The sequence below is a fragment of the Cricetulus griseus genome (assembly GCF_003668045.3).
Source record: "Cricetulus griseus strain 17A/GY chromosome 1 unlocalized genomic scaffold, alternate assembly CriGri-PICRH-1.0 chr1_1, whole genome shotgun sequence".
In the NCBI taxonomy this organism is placed as follows: Eukaryota; Metazoa; Chordata; class Mammalia; order Rodentia; family Cricetidae; genus Cricetulus; species Cricetulus griseus.
The window spans coordinates 206796777-206820655 of NW_023276807.1; the positions used below are offsets into that span (position 1 = coordinate 206796777).

At 45.2% G+C, this 23879-nt stretch overlaps 2 protein-coding genes and 1 pseudogene across 2 annotated transcripts in view; 2 read left to right on the top strand and 1 right to left on the bottom strand.

Moving 5' to 3' along the window:
• Positions 1–23603, top strand: part of Rnase6 (ribonuclease A family member k6) — a 44608-nt gene extending 21005 nt beyond the window's left edge. Inside the window, exons 2-3 of the mRNA XM_027386610.2 lie at positions 16384–16442; positions 22757–23603. Of these exons, the coding sequence (XP_027242411.1) occupies positions 22769–23230 (462 nt within the window). The 5' untranslated portion in view covers positions 16384–16442; positions 22757–22768 and the 3' untranslated portion in view covers positions 23231–23603. The remainder of the gene's footprint in view (positions 1–16383; positions 16443–22756) is intronic.
• On the bottom strand, positions 1025–1112 carry LOC113832214 (annotated as a pseudogene).
• Eddm3b (epididymal protein 3B) lies at positions 8842–9829 on the top strand. The gene has a single exon (XM_027386615.2). The coding sequence runs from the start codon at positions 8854–8856 to the stop codon at positions 9286–9288; it is 435 nt and encodes a 144-aa protein (XP_027242416.1). The 5' UTR covers positions 8842–8853; the 3' UTR covers positions 9289–9829.
• Positions 23604–23879: the final 276 nt, after the last annotated feature.

Here is a 23879-nt window from a genome sequence, read left to right on the forward strand (position 1 = left end):
GCCCTGAAAGACCCCCGGAGGCTCAGGCCCCCAGGATCTTGGCCCAGGACTTCGACGACCCCAATTACCAGGCGGAGGCAAAAACTTGATGCAAACAGCAAGAGATTTTTGTTTTTGTTTTTGTTTTTGTTTTTTTTGGGGGGGGGTTCGAGACAGGTTCTCTCTGTGTAGCTTTGGAGCCTATCCTGAAACTCGATCTGGAGACCTCCAGAGTTCTGGGATTAAAGGTGTGCACCACCAATACCCGGCCTACAGCAAGAGGTTTTATTGCAGTTGTTTAACTAGCTAACCCCATGTTAGCTCGGGCCTTTCATCCATCTACTATGACAGATGGCGGGGAAAGACGCCAAGAAACCACAGCATAGAGATCTTATAGGGCAGTGTAAGGGGAGTGTCTAGGGGTACACACAGGCTCAGGATTGGTGTGCCTCCAGGCTTAGAGGGCTTGCCCTGTGTTGATTGGTCAACTGGTTGTTATGGCCCATAGGCCCTCCCAGGGTGGTTGCTATGCTCCTCGAGTCATTGCTGTGCACTTGTCCGTAAAGCACACCCAGAGCCCTAAAGCATAGCACCACCAGCTAACTTCTGATTGGTTCTTTGCCACAAGGCAGGCATCTGACCTCCTAGTGACCAAGGCAAGGTCAGACAAGCATGTGTTAGACTGTCATGGCTGCCAAAACAGGGAGCTGGTCCCTTCAGCCTGAGGCAAGACAGACACTCATCAGACCCACCACAGCCTAGAAACTTTGCTTTGCTCACAGACAAGACCTGGAGCAGGAATTGGGAGGCAGCCTTTGCTAAAAGTGTCAGCTCTTCACATGGCATGTGAGAGTGCTGAGGTGTTTGGCTTTTTGGTTTTTTTTTTTTTTTGGTTTTTCAAGACAAGGTTTCTCTGTGTAGCACTGTAATTCACTCAGTAGACCAAGCTGGCCTCAAAATTAGAGCTCCTCCTGCATCTGCCTTCCAAGTGCTGGAATTAAAGGTATGTGCCACCATTTGACTACAGAAAATACTACTCCCCGCTTTAAATATAGACCACTTCATGAATTTGTGTGTCATCATTACAAAGGGGCCACACTAATCTTCTCTGTATCATTCTAATTTTTCTTTCTTTTTTTTTTCTTTAATGTGGTGCAGGGATTCAAACCGAGGGCCTTGTGTGTGATAGACAAACACTGAGCCACTGAGCTACACTCCTATCCCTTATTTGGCATTATTGATCTTTGTGAGTGCATGTGCCCAATGGGTGGGTAACAAAGGTTGAAATTTCTGGCTGTGTGTGGTTTGTCCTTCCTGTGTTTTCTGTAGTCAAATGGAATCCTGTGGGGGATCCCCGGGGGTCTGCTTCTCCCTCTTATCTAAGGTTGATCCGCAATTCCCTTGAGGAGCCACTGACTGCCTGGAGACTAGGTGCTACTTTCTTGTTTCCTCTTACCTACCAGGCCTGTTTACAAATATGCAGATTGTTCGCCCAATGCCTGGGGCTTAAGAGCATGGACTTTGATCTGAGTGACCTCCTGGGGCGATGCTGTGGTATATAAGCCAACTTCCCGCTGAATAAAATTGGCATTCTCCTTGCAAGAATGACCCGTTTTCTTGTCTTTATTCTAACCCTCAGATTCCCCAGCCTGAACCCTTAAGGAGTTGTAATGCTGGTTGTTACAGAATCCAAGATCAGCAGGTCTGATGGAGAAACAGAGGGTAACGGCTTTCCTCTTGTGGATTGTGTGTGTGTGTGTGTGTGTGTGCACGCATGAATGTATGCCACAGCTCACATGTAGAGGTCAGCGGACAGCCCTTGGGAGTCAGTTCCACTGTGGGACAAGGATCAGATCATTAGTCAGGCTTGTGTGACAGTGCTTTTACCAGATGGGCTATCCTGCTGGCCTTTAAAAACAGATTCTTAGCTCTCTCTCTCTCTCTCTCTCTCTCTCTCTCTCTCTCTCTCTCTCTCTCTGTGTGTGTGTGTGTGTGTGTCTGTCTGTCTGTCTGTCTGTCTGTCTGTCTGTCTGTCTGTTTTTGTCTATGTCTGTGTGTCTGTGAGTCTGTGTAGGTGCTCAGGAAGAGGTCAGAGGACAACTTTGGGAGTTGATTATCTCTTTCCACCATGGATTCCAGGAAATGAACTCAGGTTGTCAGGCTTGCAGGGCAAGTATTTCTACCCACTGATTCATCTCCCAACTCCCACAATGTGTCTGGTCAACCAGAGAAAATAGCTGGCCAGAGCACAGTTGGGCAGAAACTGTTTAATACTTCTTTCCCCCATCCCCTATATGTTATTCTTTTGTTTAAAAAGAAGAAAAGAGAAATGCTGAGACATGAGACATAAGACTATAAGTTTATTATAAGGCCCGGCAGAATGGGGAGACTAAGAAGAGGAACAGGGGTAAATGGCTGACCTCCATGGCCAGTCGCCATAGAGAGACAGAGCGGGGAAACAGAGAGAGAGGAACAGAGAAACAGAGGAACAGAGAGTGTAAATGGGCAGGGGCCTATCTTTTAAAGGGGTCCTCTGCACCTGCGTGCAGACTTAGTTCCCATGGAACCTTGGGCTGACCAGGGTATTGCCTGAGTGGATTCCACCAGGTAACAGGGGCAGGCCAGCATAATGCCTGAACCTTTCACTATATAATAGTGCTTTTTCTAGCTCCTCAGAGACAGGGTAGAGATGTCAGGGTCTTTGCCTTACCAGCACACTTACACTGGTTAAAGCTCTTCTATGCATTCCAACATTACCTTTCTGTTTGCTTTGGAGTTTTGGTAGCCAGACCTCTCACATAGTGGGAGAATAAAGCCTTGAGCCTAGAACTCCAATGACACATGTTCCTTCCCACTTTGGACATTAATATAAAGATGTTGGCTGCTTACCAGGACTTATTAAGAGGTGTTGGGTAGGTGGGGAAAAATGGAGGAGCAAAGAGGTTTTCTTGTTTTGTTTTTGTTTGCAAGCTGGCTTTTTATTTTTGTTTTGTTTTGGTTTTTCTTTTTATGTTCTTTTGGGGTGTGCTGCTGGGGTGAGGGGAGGAGATGGGCATGGCAGTTCCTACCTGTAATCTCAGGATTCAGAAGGTAAAGACTGGAAGATTGATGCAAGGCTAGCCTGGGCTACATGAGTGAATTCAAGGATGGCCTGTGCTACAGCATGAGGCACTGTTTCAAGAATGATATAAATATAGTCAGTTCTTTTTTTTTTTTAGCTTTGAAAAATGATTTTATTATTCTGGGCTCATGAGTGTTTTTGTCTGCGTGTATCATGTGAGTACCTAGTGCCCACAGAGATTAGAAGAGGTTTTCCTGGGACTAGAACTACAGAAAATTGTGAGCCACCCTTTGGGTGCTAGGAATTGAATCCCATTCCTCTACGGCAGTGGTTCTCACCTTGGGGGTCTTTACACCCTTGGGGGTTGAATGACCCTTTCACAGGGGTCACCTGAGACCATTGGAAAACACAGATTTACATTATGATTCATAACAATAGCAAAATTACAGTTATGATGTAGCAGTGAAGATAATTTTATGATTGGAGGGGGTCACCACAACATGAGTATTCAGTAGCTGCAGCATTAAGAAAGTTGAGATCACTGCTCTACAGGATCAAGTGCACTTAACCACCCTGCCATCTCTCCAGCCCCTTGTCTTGTACTCCTTAAGCTTTTGTCTGTTGTTTGCCAAACAAGAGATATATACTTGTGAGGACCAAATATAGTTCTTGGTAAATGTGCATTATTGCTATGGACACAGCCATGTCAAGGACCCTAATGCCTGGGACTCACAGGAGTGGCAGTCCCTTCCCTGGGTCAGGGAACGAGGGCTTTCCCTGGCCAGAGCTCGGATATTGCAGAAATTATCATCCCACAGCTGCCTTCTTCTGCATGACTGTGGCCTGACACCACTCCCCTTCAGAGACCCTCTGCCAAGATTAGCCAGCCTGATTCCACCTCATTCTTTCTCTGTATAATTTGTTCTTCATTCTGTAGAAAGGAAATTTCCCACAACCCTACCAAGTAGTGCAGCCACTAGTAATGCTAGCAGTTTGTCCTCAGCCTTTCAATCAAGATGTTATCCACAGTGGTTCAGGGGGAAGTGTGTGAATTCACCTCCAATACACACAAAAAGGATAATGAAGTCAGAGGTGAGCCACAGAGACAACAAGGCTGATGACCTGGAAGGAAGGACAAAACTAGACTTCGGAATGGTTTTGTTCTGGTTTGCTAGAAAATATATGTATAAAAGAGACAGATTTCCCTCTGAGAGCAGAAAAAGAGTTGAATTGAACAATAAACTCCATCTGAGGAAACAAAAATTAATAAAAGTTTAAAAACTTAAGCCCTGAGAAGGAAATGCCTAATGGTTAAGGAAAATTTAACTCCTTAAATCAGAAGTGACATGGTTGGCGCCTGATGCCCTGCTCTCAGAGAAGGGGAGGTAACTGTCCACCACTCTTGTTAACATTCCTTTGCTAATTGCTAATTGTCAGTTATCTTCCAGCCCAGGGGATCACTGACAGACCCTGTGACCCTGTAACCCTGCAAGCCCATGCCCTGTCTTATCTACTCAAATGTCACTTAAAATATCACTTAAAAGATATAGCTATGGCTTTACTCTGTACTTTGTCTGACCTTAAGTAACCATGGAAACTCTGAAATTTGTGGCCTACAACCTTATGGTCTGCCCCTTTAAAAGCGTCTCTTGTTAGCTGGTTGGCATCTCATTTGCCCGCCATGCAGTGAGATCCTAGTTGGCCAGCTTGAAATAAAAAGAAACATTTTGCTTTTGGATCAGAGTGTGGACTCCTTGGGTTAGTCTCTGGGCTCCTTGAACCTGGCACAACACATCCTGTCTTAGCCTACCAGTTTCCAGTTCTAACGCCCTTATTACTCAGATGGGGCTGAAAGCTACTTTTGTTTGTTTCCATTTTCTGTTTGTTTTTGAAGTAGATTCATAGTTATTCAAGACTTTCTCCTTGAATTTGGCATGAGGTTAAATAGACCATGTCCACCTGGCCAAGAGAGACATGTGGCCCGACTGAGGACAAGCGACACCAGAGAAGGGGCTTATCAAAGTGGTGAAAGACATGTGATTAATCAAACTAAACAGAGCTATATGTCAAAGCCTCTAGCAGGACGGAGTCTGGGAAGGCCGTAAAGAAGTGCTCATGCATGCTTTACTGAACAGCCTGTTTGTTCTTTTTTCTCTATGTAACAACCTCCTCTAGGGCGTCTCCTGACTGAGGCATTTTTGACAAGGCAGAGTGCTTCCTGGCAGCAGCTGACCTCACTAATGAGCAAATACCCACTTCTGTGTTGAGCTCCTAGCCCTGATGAGAAAGTCACCTGGAGATGCTGGCTGAAAATTCTCCTTGGTTTGCAGGACAGCCTCCTTAATCTCCACCCAGCATTTCCCCCTTAGTGATCAAAGGAATTATTCAATTTTAGCTGTGGCTTAGTGAAAATTAAAAACAACAACAACAAAAACAAAACATTCCTAACATCCCAGCCCAGTTCACAGGCCCTAGACTTTTGACTGTTGGAGTTCTTGGAAACCCTGAGATCCCAGGTTAGGATCCTAGGTGGAGGTTTCTGGAAACCTTCATCGGCTGTGTCAGGAAGTCTTGGATGTTGTCTGTCTACTAGCACCAAATAAATAAATAAATAAATAAATAAATAAATAAATAAATAAATATAAGGATTGAATGACAGAAGAAATATCCAAGAATTCATAGACAGAGTTAATATTTTAAAAGAATGTGATTAGGAAACGACTGAAACGCTATAGTCAAAGGAAAATATAAATAACTCAAATTAGAAACAACAACCTAAGAAGCTTTTGGGGGAAAAAATAGTAAGAAGCACACACCTGCCTGGTGGTGGTGGTGCACTCGGGAGGCAGAGGCAGGTGGATCTCAGTGAGTTCAAGGCCAGCCTGGTCTATAGAGTGAGTGCCAGGACAGTTAGGACTGTTATACAGAGAAACCCTGCACACACGCCCCCCTCCCCCAAGAAGCACATACCCTTTAAGAAGTTTCCAGTTAATGGTCACCTTAACTTCCTGAGCTGTATCAGTAGCTTCACCTCTCTGCAGATACATATATATATATATATATATATATATATATATATATATATATATATATCTGCTACTGCTCCCCAGTGTAGGTGAGTTTGCTCCTAACATGGCTGTATATCCAAGGGGCCTTTGTAGTTTTAGCTTCCGATCATAGTAGGATTTGTGGATGTTTGTGCAGAAAATACTTTTCCACATTTAAAGTGGTTCATCACTTATTTGATGAACAACTGGACTGACTAGATGACAGAAATGCACGTGACCCTGGTATCTATGGCAGGCATCGGTGCAGCACTTTACTCTCACACACACTCTTAGAATTCTCAGAGCTGGCTGAAGCTCTGTAATATGAAGTAGGTCTGTGGTAGAGCATTCTCCCAGCTTACTCCAGGTCCTAGGTGCAATTCCCAGCACCGCCAAAAAGAAGAATTATTGCTCTCTCCTCCCTCTCCCTCCCTCCTCCCCCCTCCTCCCTCCCTCCCTTCTCCCCTCCCTTCCTCCCTTCTCCTCTCCCTTCCTTCCTTTCTTTTGTCACCTCTCAGCAGGTCCTTCCCTTTTCTCTATATCCATCAAGTCACTACTTGCATTTATATCTTCAGTAGCTTGTGTAAACTTGTTAGAAAGGGCTTCAGACATCCGTGCATATGATTGCCATTTTATTTTTCCACAGATTTATCTCTAAGTTATCCAAACTCAGGTGCTCCCAGTTTCTCCCTGGGTATTCTCTCCCTGTCTCTCGAATAGCTAGAGAATAGGAGGATGTGCAGAATACAGTTGGAGCCAATTCCCCGCCCCAGCCCGTCAGTGCAGGGTTCCCAGTTAATCCAGCGATGTTTGACATGAGCTGGCATCTGCAGATCCGAGTTGGTGGATTTGCTTATTCTTGTGACAGGGTTGTTGCACAGGCTGTCCTGAAACAACTGGGCCTCCTGCTTCGGCTTCCTACCTGGTAAGGTTACCAACACAACACTACCACACCTGGGCTTGGAAATTCTGAATATAAATAGATGCAAGCAGACATTCTCATGCCAAGGCAAACTGGGAAGAAACTCCACCAGAGCAGCTGAACCACCAGCAGCCCTTGCGTCACTGATAGAAAGCACACCCCATTATCTCCACACCACTTATCTACCGTTGTACTTTTGACTATGTATGTCCACTCACTTCTTGGTGACATTGCCACAGTTCACATTCTTGCCAAACTCCCTATAGAATATGGCCCAGCCATTCATGGACTTTCCCCAGAAAGCTTGTCGGGAAACAAGTTTCAGGGCCACCGCATTTCTGGTTGTCTACCTACAACCCCTCCATGGGGCCACCTCTCCAAACAACGCTTTGAAATTCCTTTGTGCCTGGACACCCTTCTTTGATGTTTGCAGACCTTGCTTAAGGCTATTCTCAGGGTGAACCTAAGTGTTCCACTTGAGAAGATACAGGAACAGGCTCACATAAAGAGATGTTCCTGTCCCTGCCCTCTGAGCCACCACCCCCACAAACCCAGAGTGCTATACTCTCTTGTTATTCTCCTTTCTACTTGTGGACTGCTGGTCGTTCCAGAAAGTACAAAGACTGCTCTTCAGATCCCCATATCTCTGTACCCTCGGCAACCAGAGACTCGGGCACTGACTAGGTGAGTTAGAAGGGTTGGTGTCTAGGAAACTTGATTGAAAGGCCAGGAACATAGGAGAGAGACTGGTTGATATTTTAGGATTAAGGATGAAAACAAGACCTCAAATTCAGCTCAGTATTACCCCACAGCTGTGGCTCCCACCCTCATACAGCCCACCAAAGTGTTTTTTGTTGGCTCCCAAATGTCTATCACGCCCATATGAGGTCAGGGCCTGTGGATAAGATGAAAGACACAATAGGGCCATTACACTCGTGTAAATGAGGGCCGACTCTGTTTAAGGGGAAGTCTTTCCACACACTGGTCTCTGTCTTCCATCCAGGGTCACTCCTGCAAAGCTGGTTTTAGTCTTGGCATTTGGTGAATTGAAACATCATTTCAGACCTTCTGTTCCCGTAGACGTGCTCAACAAGTAGCTCTGGTAAATCGTGGTGGTTTGGAATGAACGCAGGGATATGGCTCCTGAGAAAAGATTCCAGTTTAGAAATGGTGTTGCCTTCTCACTAGGTTTTGGGGAAATGCTGTAAGGGGGTCAAGACAGGAGAGGCATCATGGTGCAATCAGCATGACATGCAACCTGGGTTGTAACTTCAGGGACCTGAAGCCTGCCTGTTTGGCAATATCTCCCAAGCAGTTACTCCCTCTGTTCCCCTCGACGGGGATTAGTCTTTCGACCCTGAAGACAAGTCTTTTGGACACATGAGCTTCTGAAGGGTTAGCTAGAGCTGGAGAGAGAGTGATGGGTTCCTTCCATTGCATAGAAGTGAGGGCATATAAGAGGAACTTCGAGGTTTCAAAATACATTCCATCTTCTTTGTGCAATTTTTATTCTTGGTTCACTCAGTCCATACTTTTTTAAATTTGCAATTAATTTTACTATCTAATGAGGGATATCTCTGGGAAACAAAATTATGCAGGAATAGAAATAGAGCCAGGCAGTGGTGGTGCATGTCTTTAATCCCAGCACTCGTGAGACAGAGGTAAGGGGATCTCTGTGAGTTTGAGGCCAGCCTGGTCTACAATGTCACACAGAGAAACCCTGTCTTGAAAAATCAAAAGAAGAACAAAGAAATTTAAAGTGTGTAGAGCTCAGCCTATAGATTAGTATGTCAATATTTTCTCCTTTCTTTCCCGTGCCCACTTAGGTGGCCCTGGTGGCTGCTATGGAGCCCTCTCTAAAGGCCTGGGGTCTGCTTGTGTTCCTGCTGTGCCTGCAGTACAGCTCGCTTGCACAGAGTACTTCCAGGCGAGAGTTCATGGAATACCATCACCTAAGCCCACACAAAGAATTCAGTGGCTACAGCTGTGATGTGCTCATGACAGAGAAAGGTCTGAAACCCAAGATCTCACACTCGTTTGTTTATATGGCATGGTACAAAGTTGAGCACATATGCATTAGTGGCAACTGGAAAGATCGCTACAGAAATTCATATGTTTGGGCTCAGACTCCCATTAAGGTACTCGAGTGCCATCGGGAGAATTTCAAAGGTAAATACATAGAGAAAAGGAGCTACAACTATGTTCAGTTCCACTGTAACGCAGATGGCTATGTCGACAGCATAGAGGACATGAAGGTTTTGGAGCCCATCTTCGCCTAGCTCACCAGCTGGCCAGGTCTGGGAGAGCCGTTAGTTCCCAACTGTCAGCCTCTGCTTCCATTGCAATTACATGTCAGTGTTTCCCAAGCATGTTGATTCTCGATATTATGACCATGCTTATGCTCTTCCCTGCCTAAAATAACATTCCTCCCTTTCATTGACATTTTTTATGACTCGGCTCACACAGCTTCTCTTGGTGGGACAAAGTATCTGAGAGAACCCGTTCAGGAGGATTTATTCGCCTCCTCCTCTCAGGGCTTTCAGTCTGCGGCTGGCTGGCTCTGCTGTCCTTGTGGAAGAGTGAGGCAGAGCTTGGTGGGGAAGGTGGAAGAGCAGAGATGTTCACTCCGTAGAGACTGAGAAGTGGAAAGAGAAGGAGGGCGAAGGGTGTGGGGACAAGATGTGACCATTGTGGCTCCAGTGGCCTATCTCCTCCTCCAACAGGAGCCACTCAGACCCACTCAGCTATGAACTCATCAATCCCCTGCCAAAGTAAGTTACAGCCTTCATGACCCAAGTAAGCCTTCAACACAGGAGCCTGTGGGAGGTCATTGGACAGCCAAACCACGCAGCATCTTCTCTTGGCTCATCCAGGGTCTTCTTTCTTTTTTTTTTTTTCCTGATGTTATCATCTTTATGCCTGTCCAAACTGAATGATCATTCCTTCCACAAATAAATTGTTATTTCACTGTGTGTCATACATATGCATGTTGTGTGTGTAGAGTTTGTGAGCAGTGTAGTTACATGTTATATGAAGTATGACTAGATGTGAATACCTTACTCTCTGGCTCAAGGTGCATTTTATGTATGCACCTACTTACATGTGGATATACCTATTGCTAATAAGGCAAAGACAAGTCTTGACTTGGACAGTGATTGTAGTGTGCTGCAAGCCTTTACCATTTATTACAGAAGTAGCAATTAATATTCTAGGTATTAACTCCAGAATATTGGTTACTACGGATTTGGCTGTGTATAGAATATATACTGGGTGCTTTGTATTCTCAAATAAGCTCCAGAGAAAGGAATTCCTTCTCACCGGGTCAGCAGTAAGAGCAGCAGCCTCAGGATTTCACATTACATAGTCTTAGTTTTTCCCTTTGATATAGTGTTGAGAAGTCACTTTTAATAAGTTTACAGCTCCAGTTGCAAGTCATCTCCCCCCTGAGACTTAGGTTTGCCAGGACTTAGGTTTTGCAAGTCACACGGGGTGGGGTGGGGGGGATGTGAAGCACTAGCTTTTCTCCAGATCCTATCCACCTTTCTGGCTCTGAGAGATTATGCATGTCAGAGAGTTGTTAAATGTGCTGTTAGACCCACGGAAAACTCAGGTATCCGGGGTCCCAGGCCACGACCGCGGTCACCCCAATCACCAGGCGGATTCGAGAGCTTGCTGCAAACTGCATGAGGCTTTATTGTTTTTTTTAATGAGCTAACCCCATGTTAGCTCGGGTCTTTCACCCACCAGCTATGGCGGATGGCTCGAAAAAGACAGCTCGAACCGCTGCAGAGAGAAATCTTGTAGGGCAGCGTAAGGGGAGTGTCTAGGGGTACGCACAGGCTCAGGATTGATGTGCCTCCGGGCTTGGAGGGCTTGCCCTGTGTTGATTGACCAACTGGTTGTTATGGCCCATAGGCCCTCCCAGGGTGGTTGCTATGCTCTGTGCGTCATTGCTGTGTGCTTGTCCGTAAAGTACACCCAGGGTCGTAAAGCATAGCGCCACCAGCTAACTTCTGATTGGTTCCTTGTCACGAGGCAGGCATCTGACTTTCTAGTGTCTAGGACAAGGTCAGACAAGAATGTGTTCGGCCATTATGGCTGCCGAAAGGGGAGCTGGTCCCTTCGGTGCCTGTGGATATAAAAACTAGAAGCCTTGTGGGATGGAGAGACCTTTTAGAAGAAGGAACTTTTAGAGGCTTTTTAGAAAGAACTTTAGAGAATGTTTAAGGAGAACTTTTAGAGAGAACTTTAAGAGAGCTTTTAGAAAAAAAACTTTTGAGGAGAGAGCTTTTAGAGAGAAGTATTAAGAAGAGCTTTTGAGAGAGAACTGTTTTGGGAAGCCTCCATTCTTGAAGAATAAAGCTCCATGAGAGGAACTTATGTGTGAGCCGGTTGATTTCCTTTTGGCACTCATCAGAACTTTTTAGCAAAGCCCCTAATCTGCCTGCTGTAAGCCTTCTCTCTGATCCTCTCCCCTCTAGTAGCATCTTTGGCATCTACCCAAATGGGAAATCAGGGAAGAAGGATAACTAACATGTTGGGTCAAATAATATGATAGGTGTCTGGTTCATCAAAGGTAACCCAAGAAATTTTTAGGGATTTTTTTGTTGTTGTTGTTTTGTTTTGTTTTGTTTTTTTCTTATACTTCAGCTTAGAATTTTAATTTTGACTTTAATAAAACATACATGAAAAGTGTTCCAATCATTTGGTCTCCCTAGTTGTAGAAGATTTGTAACATAAAACAAATATTAGGGTGCTAGTCAAAGACCCCCCGGTGGATCAGGCCCCCCAGGATTTCGATCCAGGACCACAGTGACCCCAATCACCAGGCAGAGGCGAAAGCTTGATGCAAACAGCAAGAGGCTTTCTTTGCAGTTGTTTAACGAGCTAACCCCATTAGCTGGGGCCTTTTATCAATCCACCATGGAAGATGGCTGGGGAAAGACCCCGAGAAACCACAGGTCAGAGATCTTATAGGGCAGCGTAAGGGGAGTGTTTAAGGGTACGGCTCAGGCTCAGGATTGGTGTGCCTCCAGGCTTGGAGGACTTGCCCTGTGTTGATTGGTCAACTGGTTGTTATGGCCCATAGGCCCTCCCAGGGCAGTTGCTATGTTCTGTACGTCTCTGCTGTGCACTTGTCCATAAAGCACACCCAGAGCCATAAAGCATAGCCCTGCTAGCTAACTTCTGATTGATTCCTTGCCATGAGGCAGGCATCTGACCTCCTAATGGCCAAGGCAAGGTCAGGCAAGCACATGTTAGGCTGTTATGGCTGTCAAAACAGGGAGCTGGTCCCTTCACTAGAGAAATGACTCAGTAGAGAAGAACACTCCCAGAGCACCAATGACCAGTTCTCAGCACCCACATCAGGGAGTTTACAACCATCCATGACTCCAACTCTAGGGCATCCGACACCTTTAGACTCTGAGGGCACAAGCACTTGTGTGCACATAACATGCAGACACACACCAAACATAGTCAAAAATGATAAAAAATAAATCTTTTTTGGGGTGGCAGGGTTCGAGACAGGGTTTCTCTGTATTGTTTTGGAGCCTGTCCTAGAACTCACTTGATAGACCAGGCTGGCCTTGAACTCACAGAGATCCACCTGCCTCTGTCTCCCGAGTGCTGGGATTAAAGGAGTGTGCCACCAACGCCCAGCTAAAAAATAAATCTTAAAAAAAAAAAGACAGATATTATTAGGTGGTGGCTTGAATGTAAGCCATAGACACTGACTGATCAAAAGTAATCTTTCCTGGGATGTTGTACTGGCTAGTTTTATGTCAACTTGACACATGCTAGAGTCACCAAAGAGGAGAGAGCCTCAAGTGAGAAAATTGCCTACATAACTGCAGGCAAGCCTTTAGGTCATTTTCATTTTCTTTTTTTAAATATTTATTTATTTATTATGCCCACAGGTCAGAAGAGGGAACCAGATGTCATTATAGATGGTTGTTAGCCACCATGTGGTTGCTGGGAATTGAACTTAGGACCTCTGGAAGAGCAGCCAGTGCACTTAACCTCTGAGCCATCTCTTCTCCAGCTCCCTAGGTCATTTTCTTAATCAGTGATTGGATTGATGTGGGAGGGCCTGGTGCATTGTGGGTGGGGCACTCCTGTGCTGGTGGTCTTGGGTTCTATAAGTTGCGTAAGCCAGTAAGCAGCACCGCTCTACGACCCCTGCATCAGCTCCTGCCTCCAGGTCCCTGCCCTGTTTGAGCTCCTGTCCTGACTTCTTTCAGTAATGATGAACAGCGATGTGGGAGTGTAAGCCAAATGAAGCCTTTCCTCTCCAAGTTGCTTTTGGACATGGTGTTCCATCACAGCCATAGAAGTCAGTGGGGTTCAGCCCCAGATGTGGAGGCTTGAATGAGAATGTTCCCGTAAGATCACACATTTGAACATTTAGTGCCCAGTTGGTGGTACTGCTTTGGGAGGCTGTGGAACCTTTAGACTGTGGAGCTTTGCAGGAGGAAGCACATGAGTGGAGCAGTCTTGGGGAGTTTATAACCTCATCCAAACTCCAGTTTGCTCTCTCTGCTTTCTGAATGTGGTTGAAGTTGTGATCTCTCAGCTTCCTGCTCCAGCTACCTGCAGCCATGCTTCCCCTTTGGACTCTCTCCCTAGAACCACAGTCATAATAAACTCCTTCTGTAAATTGCTTCTGCTCAAGGTCTTTTATCACAGCCACAAAAAGTAACTAGTCCAGCAGGGAAGGGATAGTGCCCACAGGCCTAGTGACTTGACTGATCCCTGGAAACTACCCCAAAGGTGGAAGGAGAGAACCAATGACTCAAAATTGTCCTCTGGCTTCTGTATGCATCATGTCACGCCATGCACACACCACACTCACATACATATCACACACAGTCACACACAATAATAATTATACATTTTAATGATTTTTAGAATTTTTGTCGTATGTATGTGGTGGGGTATGCATATGTGTGAGGGTGCCTGTGGATGCCAGAAGGTGTTGAATCCCCAGAAGCTGGAGTTACTGGTGGTTGTGAGCCTCTCAATGTGGGTGGTGGGAATCACACTCAGGTCTTCTCCAAGAGCAGCCAGTTCTCTTAACCACTGAAGAATCTCTCCAGCCCCACTAAAAACAAAGCAAACCCTTAAAACTTTTTCTTCCATCAACCACAGATGAACAGATAGCATTTACTTACTGATTCTCTCATTAGAACATTTGTCTTTAGGACCTGGGGAGATGGGTCACTTGGTGAAGTTCTTGATGCCCAAGCATGAAGACTTGAATTCAGATCTCCAGGACCTGAAAGTTTGTGGTTTGGAATTCAAAGGGGATCATAGGGCACATTTGGTAAGTGCCCCGGCCCGCGGGGCTCCAGGGCAGGAACTCAAGCAGGACTGGAACCTGGAGGCAGGAGCTGATGCAGAAGCCATAGAGGGATGCTGCCTACTGGCTTGCTCCCCATGACTTTCTCAGCCTGCTTTCTTATAGAACCCAGGACCACAGCCCAGGGATGGGACCACCCACAACACTCTGAGCCCTCCCCCATCAATAATTAAGAGCCCTACAGCCAGATCTTATGGAGGCATTTTATTAAATTAAGGTTTCATCTTTTTAGATAACTCTAGCTTGTGTCATGTTGTCATAAAAATCTCAGACACAGCAGGCAGTCATAGGCAACAACAAACTTTACTAAAAAGTGGGGAGGCGCACAGAAAGAAAAACTCCCTGAAGAACAAAGAAGGGGCAGGTCCATTTTTCCTCTGGAGGTCTGGGGATTTTAAGTGCTTTCGGTGAGCTTGGATGGATCATCCTCTATTGTGGTTGGTTTTAATGTCAACTTGCCCCCAGTTAGAATCACCTGAACTAGGAGCCTCTCTGGAGGAAGAATTCGGACCACCCTGATGGATGTGGAAGACTCTTCTCAATTGTGGGTGGCATCTTTTGGTAGCAGCTCAGATAAAAGGGAAATGGCTGAAAGTAGCTCTCACCTCTCGTTCAAGCTAGCTCTACTGTCCCTTCCTCTTCTGGCTGAGTTAATTTGCCCTTATTCACTGCTATAAGAACCAGAATTTCCAAGCTTCCATAGTGGGCTAGGGACCAGCTGCTCTCCAGGAACCTTCTGAACTTCCAGCACCAGTCTGGGACTGCAGACTGAGCAATTACTGGTTGTTAGCCCTTTCCCATCCTCAGAGAGAGACAGCCATGCGAACTACTCTGAATGCCGAAGGACTGACTAACTACTGGGTTCTCAGTTCTCAGGTGTGATTTGGCTTTTGTTACTTTTTTAAACTGGTGTGTGTGTGTGTGTGTGTGTGTGTGTGTGTGTGTGTGTGTGTGTGTGTGTCCCACACTTTCCCCTAATTTTTTCATTAATCAGTTTAAACAAAGAAAGGAGAGCTTTGCAGCCCACAGCCTCAGGTATATGTTTAGGACCCACCTTGACTGGATCTGACCCACCTGGACCAATCATCTGCAAGGGGTCCCAGCTTGTGGGAGAAAAGGCTGTTGGGGAACATTGCCTCAGATCAGGGAAGTGAGGAAGAAGTTGGACACTTGCCATCTTTGCTATCTAGCAGTGGTCCCTTTCCTTGTCTGTCTGACAGGTTCTGTCCAGTCCCTAGTCTGTCATGAGGTTTGTGTCTTTTCTGGTTGTCCTTTCTTTTTGGTTGTTGTCATTTTTCCTTTGCTTTGCCCCAAACTCTTTCTTTTGCTTTCCCCTCTCCTGGTAAGTACAACCTTGATGACTCAACTTCCTGAGGGATGATGCAATCTACAGTATCTGAAGGTGTCTCTTCACCCCTTTCTTTCTATCTTTGACTAAGACTTCCTCACTATCTCTTTTCTCTTCTTTTTGCCTGTTCCATTTCCCCTCCTCTAAGAACATACCCTTTTCTACTTCCTATCTAACAACCTAATACTAATTATTGATCCCGATGTGGTTTCTCACTGCTTTTCTCTATTTTCCCCAGTCAGATCCACAGTAACAAAGAGATTAGCACACACAGTTAGAAGTCAGTTTAGGGTCCCAAAGAAAGAGCCGCCAATCCAACTAAAGTCTCTTGATGTACAAGGCTGAGCTGCTCACAGAAGTCGAAGAACAAACCAGCAGAGTAAGAAACGCAAGTGTTTTTATCTTAATGCAAGAGAACCGTGTCCTTCCTCACTGGCTGAGCTACAACCTCAGCCTTCCATGGTTGCTTAGTTTGAAAAGAGCTGGTACAAAGGAAACAAAGGGAAGCAAGCAAGGGCAGGCATCTCAAGGGCCAAGAATACAGCAGGGTCTTTGTGTAAACAGTAGTTTTACCAGGTAGGGGATAGCAAAAGATTTAAATGCCTTGTCATAAACAAAAGCTTTACGGTGTTTGACAAAAAGTCTAATATTTAATGTTCCTTACAGGCTGAGGACACTTGATACTGAAGGAGTGACTGTGTGGAAGCAAACACCCTGGTTTCAAGGTGGGTTTACTGCAGCATCATGATTTTTGTTGGAAACAGCTCTCAAGGAAGTCTGGGGAAAGAGCCTTAACCTCCAGCTTAAAAGGAAACCGTCACCTCAACACTCCCGCAACCTAGACTCTCCTGGACTTGAAAACACCTTCTCTGAAAGGAGAAAGGTTACCTGAGCTAAAACAACAAAAATATAACCAGCAATCCAACCCCAGATGGGAAGAGCTCAGTGAGAAACACAAGTTAACATGAAAATCCATGACAAAAAAACAAAAAAAAAAAAAGAAAGAAAGAAAATCCATGACAACAGGGTCTCCTTTCTTTCCTTTTTTTTTTTTTTTTCCTTTTGTTTTGTTTTCAAGACAGGGCTTCTGCCCTGGCTGTCCTGGAACTCACTTTGTAGACCAGGCTGGCCTCAAACTCACTGAGATCCGCCTCTGCCTCTGCCTCCTAAGTGCTGGGATTAAAGGTATGTGCCACCACTCCCTGGCATCCTCCAAAAACTTCTAACATCCAGGAACCTCTAAGAACTTAAATGAAAATCCAGACCCAAAAATTCAAAACAACTAAAATATGCTCAAAGAAGACACGAACTCCTGAGTGCATTATTTTCTTCCCCAGCATAATGTTTTTATTAATAATTTGGGAATTTCATACAATTCACCTTGATCACACTGCCTCCTTCCAGGTTCACCCTCCCACACTTGTGCCCTTCACCCAAAGAAAAACCAAGTCCAATCTGTGTTGTCCATATATTCATTGGAGCATGATCAAACTCCCAGTAGTCAGCCCTTTACAGAGAGTTTAGTGTTGTGCTCCCACCCCCAGTGTGTGTGTGTGTGTGTGTGTGTGTGTGTGTGTGTGTGTGTACACATGCAGAAGCCATTGACTGTGAAGAGCTATAACACCTCAGCATCTTTATCACAATTTTTAAGGACTCTCTTCAATAGCTTCATGTCTGGACTGTTTTTGGTGTGTGTGGGTGGGTTGTCACAGCAGCCTTCAACATCACTCATTTTCAGTAACGAGTCATCAATCCCACAGCAAAAGATGCCTCCGCTATCCATAGAAGCCGGCAGTAGCATGGATCACAGACATTAACATGATTTCTAAAGTAATACAGATTAAAGACATCAGTGTGCTCTCTGGTGGCAGCACAGATCATGAACGAACATCACCATGGCCTCTGACTGTGGCATTGATCACAGCGGTCTTCTGAGGAACCGACCCAGAAAATGAACCTTTCTGCATATTGGATACCTTGTTGCTGCTCAGAGCAGTGTGTCCAGGGGCAGGTGAAAGGTTCAGGCATTACACTGCCCTGGTCCTGTTACTTGGCAGAATCCACTCAGGCAGTACCCTGGTCAGCCCAGGCTTCCACGGGAACTAAGTCTGCACGCAGGTGTAAAGGACCCCTGCCCAATTACGCTCTCTTCTCTTACGCTTTCTCCTGTCTTCTCCTACTCTCACGCCCTATTCTCTTTGCTCTCTTCTCTTGTAGAACTTCTCTTCTCTTTGCTCTCTCTCTTGCCTTCCTCTCTTCCCCTCTCTCCCCCTCCCCCACTGGAATAAAACTCTATGGTTAATGTATCTCTCGATCTCACATCCATCTTGTGCCTCTTTCTTATATTTTTTAACTTAAACAAAATAACAACAGCAGGACCTGACACGCTCCAGGCTACTGTACACCACTCTGCCCTTGGTGCTGGCCATCCTGCGGCAGCAGTAGCAACAGTGCCATGCTGCGGGTCAGCCTGCTGGCCAAGCAGTGACACCGTCCTAGCAGGTAGCAACAGAACGAGGCAGATCCAGGCCTCTTGGCTGCCTGAGGACTGGCTTCACTCAGCAAGGACGTGAATGAATTCTGAGAGAATACAGATACATGAATGGCACAAAGAAGCCAAATTTGGGATATAAAAACCATAATTCAGTAAAGAGACAAAAATACTGAACAAAACCCAAGCTGAAATGATTATGAAAAGAAAATACTAAGTAAGTCAAAGAAAGCATCTAGGGGATGAAAGACATCTAGGGGAACATAGACACGTCACTGTCCTGATCGGGTTCATTTTCTCTGAATTAAAAGGCAGGGGAAAAATTTTCCCATGCAACAGTTAAGAGCAGTGAAAGTTTCAGATAGAAAAGACAAAGTCACAGGGTCAAGAAAGGCTTTTATTAGGGGTGAGGAAACACAGGTGAGCATTCACAACAAGCACAAAGAGGAAAGACCCACTGCAAAGCAGAGAGGGGATTTAGGAATCTGGAAATTCAGTCTCTCCTCAAGGACTAGGGCTTTTCAGGGACTGGAGGGCCCTTCCTTCTTCTGTCAGTTTGAATAAAGACAAGGTAGCTGATAGGCATGCAGCTTTGGGGTCAGCATGTCCAGGCCAGCCTTTCTCAGGGCCAGTCCATCGGTAGGGGCCCTGTTGGTGGAAGAAAGCCTCCAGGCCTTTGCTTTAGGCTTGTCAGGCCTTTGTCTCACTTCAGCAGGGTGAGGAAGGAGCCAGCCTCTTTGAAGTTCACCATCTTTATTATCTGGTCATGGCCCCTCTCTTTCTCTGTCTGCCTAGCAGGGAATCTAACTCATAGTCCCTCAAGTAGACAGGGAAAGTGAGAGCGGGGTCCCTGCGACCATGGTTTCCTGTTGCCAGAAGGTATCATGAGGAGAGATAATGAGAAGGGGTGGGTCGGGTATCAAAACAGGACCAATAGGGGAAACAGCCTATAGAACATCCAACTCAGAGTCCAGTTAGAGGACTCCCAGTTCTAGTACTCTTCCCTCTTGAAGAGGGCTGCTGCAGAACAATCCTTCTGTATATTGTGAATATGTATCACTCTCATTGGTTAATCAAGAAGTTAATTGGCCTAGAGCAAGGCAGGATAAAGTTAGACGGGATAATCAAACTGAGGATACAGGGATGTAGAAGGACAGAGTCAGTACATCATGGTTGATACACAGAATATGCAGAACAAAGAAAGTGTATTTATTTTAAGCTGTAGAGAGAAAGACAAAATCACATCTAATGACAACTAATAGAGACTCAAGGTTGGTCAAGGTGTTATCAAATGCTGGGCCACCTATGTCATCCTCTGTAAGGCTCAGAAACAATGAAGAAAGAGTGGGGAGAAAAGAATGTAACAGCTGGATGATGACGGCAATGATGATGATGACGGTGATGGCCATGTAATGCTGTCCTTCAGACACAACTAGGCTATGGCATGCCTGAACTCACAGCATCCGTGGCTGCTTGCTAGGGCTGCATGAGATTGAGACCATAAACATTCAGGCATAGATAGGGGAAAGGCTCATGAGTCCCCTGCAAGGGGAGCTGATCATAATTGATGGCTTTCTGGAGAAGTCATTGTCTTCAGTGATGTAGCCATTGTGAGTTACTCATGTTCCAGCAGATAACTTTATACCCACTCCCACATGAGCAGGCAGGCCTGGTGAAACCAGTGGGTTACAAAGTACTAACAAAACCAGATTTAAACGGAACACATGAAAGTGCCTGGTGGTGGGAAGGGGGAAATGGTGGGAGTGTGAGGAGAATAAGAGAGAGTAAAGAGGGGCCAGTGAGATGGCTCCACAAGCAAAGGAGTTTACCATCAAGCTGAATTGGGTGAATTCTGGGGATCAACAAACTAGAAGGGGAAAACTAACTCTTGCAAATTGGCTTCTGATCTCCACAAATGCAACATGGCACAAGTTCGTGTGTGTGTGTGTGTGTGTGTGTGTGTGTGTGTGTGTGTGTTTATGGCATTGTCAAAGAAGAAACTAATCTTAAAAGCTATTTTTAAAGATTTAAAAGCTATTTTTAAAGACTTTTTAAAGGTGTGTGGGGGGGGGGTCAGGGAGACACATGAATGTTATTGCCCAAAGAGGCCACAGACATGACATCAGGTTCTCCCTGGAGATGGAGTTACAAGAGGTTGTGAGCTACCTGATACAGGCAGGTCCTGGGAACTGAACTCAGGTCCTCTGCAAAGCAGTATGCACTCCTGACCACTAGGCCATTTCTCCAGTCTCTTTAAAGCATTTCAAAACAAGTTTTCTTTGAGTTATCATGACTATAGATATCATTAGTTACTTGCCTTGTTTCTGAGACTAAAAACTCAGGAAGAATCAATTTAATAGAGGAAGGGTTTACTCTAGCTTGAAGCTTAAGTTTGTCACCGCTTAAGTCATTTTGCTGGGACAGGGGTGGGGGACACGAGAGAATGGCAGGAATAGGCTAGTTATAATATTTCTGTCAGGAGGCACAGAGCAAACAAGAAGTGAAACTCTGTGTGAAACCTCAAGCCCCACTGGCAGCAACCCATTTCCTCTAACAAATCTCTACCTCCTAAAGGCTCCACAACTCTCCTAAACTGTCCCACCAGCTGGGGCCCAAGTATTCACACACTCAAGCCTATGGGGAAATGCTCAAACCACAGTGGTTAAATCACATCTAAACACCCTGCTCTGTAGTGATTAATCAAAGTGAGCAGAGCGGTATATACCACTCTCCCAGCACTCAGGAGGAGGATGCAGGAGGATACTGAGCTCCAGGAAAGCCTGGGCACACATCATGACACTATCTGAAAACACAAACAAAAACACCTCTTTGAATAAAAGTGTACTATTGGAACTATAGTAATCTGGGAAAATATGCAGAATTGATTAGAGAGAAATACGGCCAGAGGCAGGGAGGCCCAGGGGAAGCCTTCCTTGAACTGATGCAGTGCAGCCTTCTGCCTTTCACACCAGTAGTGAGCAGAAAAGAGATTCGGAAGCAAGTACCTCACGTTTTCTCTTCTTTGTGTTCTAGGGTCTTTCCACACACAATTCTCCCTTTAAAGGTCCTTACCACTCTGTTCATCTAATTATGCCTTGGGGTGTAAGGGGCCATGGGCCCAAAACTATGGGCTTAAAGCCCACCTTTGTAAGACTTTTAATGACCTTTAAGTTTGTGGCTTAAAGCCAGCTCTGTGAGCCTCCTGTAACCTGTAATTAGATACGGTTTGGCCAAGCGGAACTGATAACTGCTTCTGTTCCGAGAAAGGGTCTGGAGCTTTTCTGTTCGCTGTTCCAAGAAAGACCACTAGATGTTCCGGCTGACAAGAAGAATGTTCCAGTCCCAGCAAATACCTGATGTTCCTTCTATTATTCCCCCCAATTCTATTGTTGCAGGGCTATTTAAGCCCACTCTAAGCCCCAGTAAATCGAGACCTTGACATTGCACAGACGGACTCTTGTCCCTTCTTGCGCCACCTGGTCTCCTTTCTCTCTCACCCCCATTGACCCCCCTAGGTGATACCCCCTCGAGACCCACAAATAACCTGGCCTGCTGGACGGGTCATCGGGGGAGTGTCTTTCAGTCCCATTCAGTGTGATTCACACTGTGAATGCTATTCATAGGTATCAATTTGTAACATGCTTACTTATTTACCTGACTGTGTAAACCTGTAAACTTCTAAATATGAGTAGCCCAGTATCTGGCCCCATAGACATATTACAAACAAGTGATTTATTCATGTGTACTTGCAGGAATTCACATTGCCAAGTAGGTGGTAACTATTATACAAATATACATATTTGCATATGTATATTTTTGTATATTTATATTTTGTATTTAAATGTATTTTTTGTTAAGAAATTGAAATCAAAGAGCTTCAAAAACCCTGAAGCTCCAGTTAAAGAGGAAGTTCTAACCCCTTAGCAAGACATCAGGTCCTTAAAACTGAGCTTTGAGCCTTCTTGCTTTTTAAGTTGAAGTTATGCTTCCTCTTCACTTTGAAAGCTCTTACTTGGAGGTAGAGTCCAAGTTACCATGGTACTTCTGCAAAATCTAAGGTTTCTGTTTCATGGGCTTAAGAAGACTTCTTGCCCTGCCCCAATTAGGCAGCTGTGACTGGCTTGAAGAAGAAAAGCTTATAAACATTCAGAACCTGAGATTGATTTAAAAAAAGGCAGGAGTTCTTTCTCAGTAGGGATCCAACAAAAACACCAGGTAAGAGAGGTGCTTCCAGGCCCTGCCAGGTGGTGGGACTGGCTGGGAAATGCTGGCTGGAGAGGGAAGGTAAACATGTTTGAAGAGATTACAGGAGGAAGCATTGTGTTCATGACACAATGCTTTGACACAGGTCAAAGACGACGAGATGGGCCAGTCAGGGCAGCACGCTCATCTCCTGTCTTACTCACTGGATTTCAGAGTTTTCATAGCATTATGAGACTGGCTTTCTTTTTTTAAGACCTATGAAATCTTAAAAGGATGGAAAAAAAAAAAGGCAAACAACAAACCAATCATATGATTGTTCTCACTGCTTCTTCTATTCCGATACAGAGAAAAAAAAAAATGTCGGTAGACCTTCTCAGATGCCTTCCTCTCCTCTTGCTGCTGGGGCTGTGGACGCCAGAGTGTCTACTTGGCACTCAGCCTAAGGGTCTCACCAAGGCACGCTGGTTTGAAATTCAGCACATACAGATAAGTCCTCAGCAGTGCAACCCGGCAATGCGTGGTGTCAACAATTACACCCGGCACTGTAAACAGAAAAACACCTTTCTGCATGAATCCTTCCAGAATGTGGCAGCTACCTGTGATTTTCCCAACATCACCTGCAAGAACGGTCGCAAGAACTGCCACGAGAGTGCAAGGCCTGTCGGCATGACTGACTGTGCGCACACTGGAGAAACCTATCCCGACTGTCGCTACAGCAGCGAAGCGAAATACAAATTCTTCATTGTGGCCTGTGAACGCCCGAAGAAAGACGACCCCCCCTACCATCTGGTTCCTGTGCACTTAGATGAGATTGTATAAGGCTTAGGGCACTTTTCTTCTTTTTGACACAGGTTCTTTTACCGTTTATTCCACTTTGTCTTTGGTTCCTACAGAAAAAGGAAGGCATTGGAAGAATTAGAAAGCCTAAGCTATCGGAACAGAGTTAAGACAAATAACAAATAGGGTGTACCGGCGTGATGTAGTTCAATAACTGAGTACCTGCACACAAAGGTCCCTGGCTTTGATCAACAGCCCCCACCCCCAAAAAAGAAGAAACAGGATTATTTTCTGATCTGGGGTTATTTCTGTTGAGGAGAGGAATGTAGGGAACAGATGAAGAGGATCCAAGCAGCTGAACGATTTTTCTGCAATTTTTTTTTTTTGGGGGGGGGCCGTCAAACGTTATTGTACTCTGCTCATAGAAATAAAATCATTTACTTTTTCAGTATAATGAGTATGAATTTTGCTGGTTTGTTTCATTGGTGGTGGTTTGGGTGGTTTCATTGTTTGTTTGTTTGGCAGGGTCTGATTTGGTCAGGTTGGATCCAACACCACTATGTAGTAGGATGGCTATCAATTCTTTTTCTTTTTTTTAAAAGATTTATTTGTTATGTATTATGTATTATTTATTTATTATTACTATGTATTCTGTCTGCATGTATGCCTGCAGGCCAGAAGAGGGCACCAG

Coding starts and splice junctions, on each gene's coding strand:
- Eddm3b (XM_027386615.2), top strand. CDS start 8,854: ATGGAGCCCTCTCTAAAGGCCTGGGGTCTGCTTGTGTTCCTGCTGTGC.